Source organism: Muntiacus reevesi, chromosome 22 (genome assembly GCF_963930625.1).
Source record: "Muntiacus reevesi chromosome 22, mMunRee1.1, whole genome shotgun sequence".
Classification (NCBI taxonomy): domain Eukaryota; kingdom Metazoa; phylum Chordata; class Mammalia; order Artiodactyla; family Cervidae; genus Muntiacus; species Muntiacus reevesi.
This window is the reverse complement of record NC_089270.1, coordinates 22,041,381-22,046,408: the sequence shown is the minus strand read 5'-3', so window position 1 is coordinate 22,046,408 and position 5,028 is coordinate 22,041,381. Positions and strand designations below refer to the sequence as shown.

Genomic DNA, 5,028 nt, shown 5'->3' with positions numbered 1-5,028 from the left:
GAGTATTAACAGTGTAACTCCAAATGATATTATATTACTTCCCGTATAGTATACGAACCTTACAATACTTTACATTTCCATTTATCTACTTCCAACTTGCTTGCTATTTTTGTTTTATATATGTTTAACTCCATAGTGTATTATTAGTTTTGTTTGAACAATCAGTTCTTTCTTTTCTGCTACAAAATAATGCTTACTGTGGTATTCCACAGTTTTCCCCCTTTGTTTTTGACATATATCTAGCTAAGGCAATTAAATTAAAAGGTAATTGTAAGAAATATTTTGAAACCATAATATACTATTTTATATCAATATAAAACACATATTAAAATAATAAATACCAGTTTTTTAAAAAACTTTCTACTGATAATAGTATGTGTATTCATTACTCTAAATATATATGTATATATGTTTACCCTAAAATATTTATTGTGGTGATCCACATAAGACTATCCTTCTTATAAACTTCATCAGTGGGTTTTCTATATGAAGAATATAAGCATATATGTTATACATACCAAGTAGAGTACATAAAAATGGAGATATGAAAAGAAAAAGTAAAACATGCCCTTCTCCCTATAGATCTACACAGAAAAGTAGTGTAATTGATGAGGCATGTAAAATGTCTGAAGAATTTTGACAAATATGTTTTAGGAAAATATCTAGGCTATGAGAATGCTACATTTCTATTATAAAAACTAATGTTTCCCTTAAACATTCAGTAAAGTTATTGAAGTCTCTCTAATATGTGCAAAAGAGGACCTTGGGATCCATTATAAACAACAATTACAACAAAATGTCCCTCAGTTTTAACAGGGTAGTTGCACCTCTTAATCAAGTGTGTGCACAGAGAGCCAAATCCTAGTCTTAAGGGTTAGAAAATGTATGATGAAAAATTCCATAGACAGAATCTCAGTATTCTGTATTTTAGAGGGAGTGAAGTAGGATTTTATGACTGTGGAGGGGTTGACTCCTAGTGGTTGGCCTGACCTTAACTGCCGATGCTAAAAAACACACCAAATATTTCTGCAGCATTTTCTGCTGTAATTTATTTATTTCCAGCCAAAGGTCTACTTCTAGGGTTCTTGTAAGTCATGAAGTTAAGTGTTCAATAAACGAAGTCAGAGTCTGTTGTAGCGACATCACACTAAGAGGCAAAATTGCTGGATTTTTTCATTGTGTGAAAAGCTCACATCTCAAGAGTCCATGCTTGGTATTATGAAAATATACTTGAGATGTATCTTGCTCCAATTAACATTATCATGCTAGTCACTATAAAAAAACCCAAGGGCAGACTAGAGAAGTTATTAGATTCACTACTTTCAGAAGGCTGACCTGTAACCCAACCCATTGACTTCATCACAGCTTTCTTCCATGTAGAATAACGAATTTCACTCTCTGTGGCTTTGATCTGTGGTTCAAACCGTTCCATCATGATGGTTGACAAGTCCTCGGGTTTAAGGCTCCAGACGTTCACCCCTTCTGCAGCCCCCGCTGCCATGGCCGCTCCCAGTGCCATTGTTTCAGGCATGGAGGCTTTTATTACTGGAATATGCAGAATGTCTGCTTGCAGTTGCATAAGAACTTTGTTTTTTGTCATTTCTCCATCCACCTGCAAATGACTGAGTGGAATTCCACAGTCACGGTTCATGGCATCCAGAATCTCTCGAGTTTGGAAACAAATAGCTTCCAATGCGGCAAAAGCAACATGACTCTTATTGGTGAACTGAGTGAGCCCACAGATGATCCCTCTCGCACTGGGCTCCCAATAAGGTGCGTATAACCCTGAAAAGGCTGGGATGAAGTAGCAGCCATAAGAAGTACCTGCTTCGTTAGCAAGTTTTTCACTCTCTTCTGAGGTTTTTATAATTCCAAGATTGTCCCTCAGCCAGTGAATAACAGCACCGCCTATGGCCACAGAACCTTCCAGTGCATAAAAAACGGGCTTGTTTTTGCCTAGCTTGTAAGCCACTGTGGTCAGGAGGCCACATTCAGAAAACACGCATTTATGACCTGTATTACATAGTAAGAAGCAGCCTGTCCCATACGTGTTTTTGGCTTGTCCTTCCTGGAAGCACATTTGTCCTACTAATGCAGCAGACTGGTCCCCCAAGCATCCAGATATTGGCACACCTTCCAGGGCCCCAGTTTTCATTCGTCCATAGATCTCAGAAGAACTCCAGATATTTGGAAGAATGTCCATTGGAATTTCAAAAAAATCACACAGCTCTTTATCCCATTCTAAAGAATGGATGTTGAAGAGCATCGTCCTACTTGCATTTGTTACATCTGTGCAGTGGATACCTCCATCAGCTCCTCCCGTCAGACTCCAGATAAGCCATGAATCAACAGTACCAAAAAGAGCTCTGCCTTCTTCAACAGCCTGTTGAGCTTTTCTTACATTGTCAAGAATCCAACGAAGTTTCACTGCGCTGAAGTAAGTGCTAAGTGGAAGACCTGTCTTGGACTTGACGAAGTTATTATTTCCTGGAATTTTTTTACTAAGAGCCTCAACAGTTGACTGGGTTCTTACATCAAGCCACATCACAGCATTATAGAGCGGCTCACCGGTTAATTTGTCCCAGACCACGGTGGTTTCCCTCTGATTGCTGACACCAATGGCCTTTATGTTGGATATATCAATATTCAGTTCTTGAAGTTTCTCACATGTTTTCTCTATACATTCATTAACAGACTGAAGAATTTGCTTAGGGTCTTGTTCTATCCATCCTTCTTTTGGGAACTCTTGGGTTAATGCCACTCGATGATGACTAAGTACTTCTGATGTTTTTGAATCGAAAACCACAAAATTAGAGTAGTCCGTACCCTGGACCACTGCCCCCACCAACGGCCCCCTGGCTGCTGTCTTCGGAGCTGCCATGAAACCAGTGGGTCGGCTCAGCGGCTCTGGCGCCCGTTTCTCGTTTCCCTGGTGATGGAGGTGGTGGTCGGGGAGGGGCACGCAGGACGTCAGCAGCGTCAGGCTCATCATAAGGCGCCGGCGGCGCCATTGACTGCCCGCTGCTCAAGGCAGCCTTTGACCTCAAACCAGCGCTGCCTCTTCTCACTTGATTCCTTTGGCCCAGGCTCCACCCCCAGCCTCTCAATTATCTTTTAAGGAGATTTAAGCTTTGAAGAGTCACATATTTACCCACAGAATTATTGTACTTGTGCTCATCGCTGTACTGCATGGATCCACATTTCTGTTACCATTTTCTTTCTGCCTGTAGGATTTCCCTCATTATTTATTGTAGTGTGGGTTTGTTGGAAATGCATTTTTTATTATTTTTGAATATCTGAAGAGGATTTAATCTACTATTTAAAGATATTTTCTATGGGCATAGAATTCTTAGCTATTTTTTTTCTCCTTAAATTTCAGTGCCTTGAAACAGTTGCTCCACCCTCTTTTTTTGTTGCTTCAGGTGTAAAGGTCATTATCGAACTTATTTTTAAAATGTCTGAAGCCCATGGGCCACAGTGAGAGATGCTGCAGGCCACAATTAAGACCCGATCCACCCAAATATATTTGGGCTTCCTCCTAGCTCGGGTGGTAAAGAGTTCGCCTGCAATGCAGGATACTCGGGTTCTATTCCTAGGTCAGGAAGATCCCCTGTAGTAGAAGACCTGCTCCAGTATTCTTACTTGGAGAATCCCCATGGACAGAGGAACCTTGCAGGCTACAGTCCACTGCATTGCAAAGAGTGGACACGCCTGAATGACTAAGAACAGTTCTTCTCTTACTGTCTTTGAGAGTTTTTTTTCTCCTTGTCAATGGTTTTGGTCAGTTTTATGATGATATTACTTACTATAGTTTTCTTATTTTCTGTGCTTGCGGCTCATTGAACTACTTGGGTCTATGGGATTATGGATTTCATCAAATTTGGAAAACTTTGGGCCATTATTTCTATAAATATGCTTTATTTTCCCTTTCTTCTCTGCTTTAGGGACTCCCATGATGTATATTGGTGTTATTCCAGAGTTTGCTGGTGCTCTACTCATTATTATAATTCTCTTTCTGTGGTTCATTTTAGAGAGTTTCCACTGCTATGTTTTCAAATTTACTAGTCTTTTCTTCTCTTGTTTAATCTGCTGCTAATTCATTAAGTGTATTTTTCACCTCACATGCTGTAGTTTTCATTCCTAGAAGTTCAATTGGATTTTTAAGAATATTTACTTAGGTTTTTGAACACATGGAATACAGTTAGAATAAATTTAATTTCAGTTTCTGCTAATCCTAACATCTGTGTCAGTTCTGGTTCAATTTTTACTGATTAATTTTTATCCTCATTATATCTTGTATTTCTCTGCTTCTTTGCGTGCTTGATAAGTTTTGATTAGGTGCCAAACATTGTGAATTGTTTGGATTGGATTGGTTGGTTTGCTGGTTATTTCTGTGTTCCTATAGGTCTCGAGCTTTGTTTGGGGATGCAGTTAAGTTACGTGGGAACAGTTTGATTCTTTTTAATCTTGTCTTTTAGATTTGCTATTAATAGGTGGAGTAGGACAGTACTTAATCTGGGGCTACTTATTCCCCTTACCTCTGATAAGATCCTTCAGGGTACTCTAACCAAGGCCCATGAAAAATGATATTTTTTTGGCTGGTGGAAATAGTCGCTATTCCCAGTCATGGGTAAATGCTGGATACTGTTACCTTTAGTCTTTGAATATGCATCTTTCCCCAGTCTCATGCAGTTTCCTTATACACATGTGCACTGATCAATACTCAACTGAATACTCAAAGGGGACATTCTGAAGGTCTCTAAAGTTCTCTTCCTGTGTAACTCTTTTCTTTCGTACCATGTCCTGCAACTCTAGCTGCCTTTGTCTCTCTGAATGCTCAGCTGTATCTCCTTTACAGAGTTTACACTGAGCTTCACCTGGGTTTTCCTTCCCAGTGCTGTGGCCTCAAATTTCTCTCAAGTAAATAGGCTGGGGAAGTCATAGTATTCATGCTATTTGTTTCTTGCCTCTCAGAGATCACTGTCCTTCATGGCCTGGTAGTCAGCCTCTTATCAACTGCTGTTATGT

General features: G+C 39.6%; 1 protein-coding gene across 1 annotated transcript; it reads right to left on the bottom strand.

Annotated features, from left to right (window-relative positions):
• Positions 1 to 1,216: 1,216 nt before the first annotated feature.
• GK2 (glycerol kinase 2) lies at positions 1,217 to 2,881 on the bottom strand. The gene has a single exon (XM_065914682.1). It carries the CDS (start codon positions 2,879 to 2,881, stop codon positions 1,217 to 1,219), a length of 1,665 nt encoding a protein of 554 aa, XP_065770754.1.
• Positions 2,882 to 5,028: the final 2,147 nt, after the last annotated feature.

Bases quoted from the DNA above. Each gene is read 5' to 3' on its own strand.
- GK2 (XM_065914682.1), bottom strand. From the start codon at position 2,881: ATGGCAGCTCCGAAGACAGCAGCCAGGGGGCCGTTGGTGGGGGCAGTG.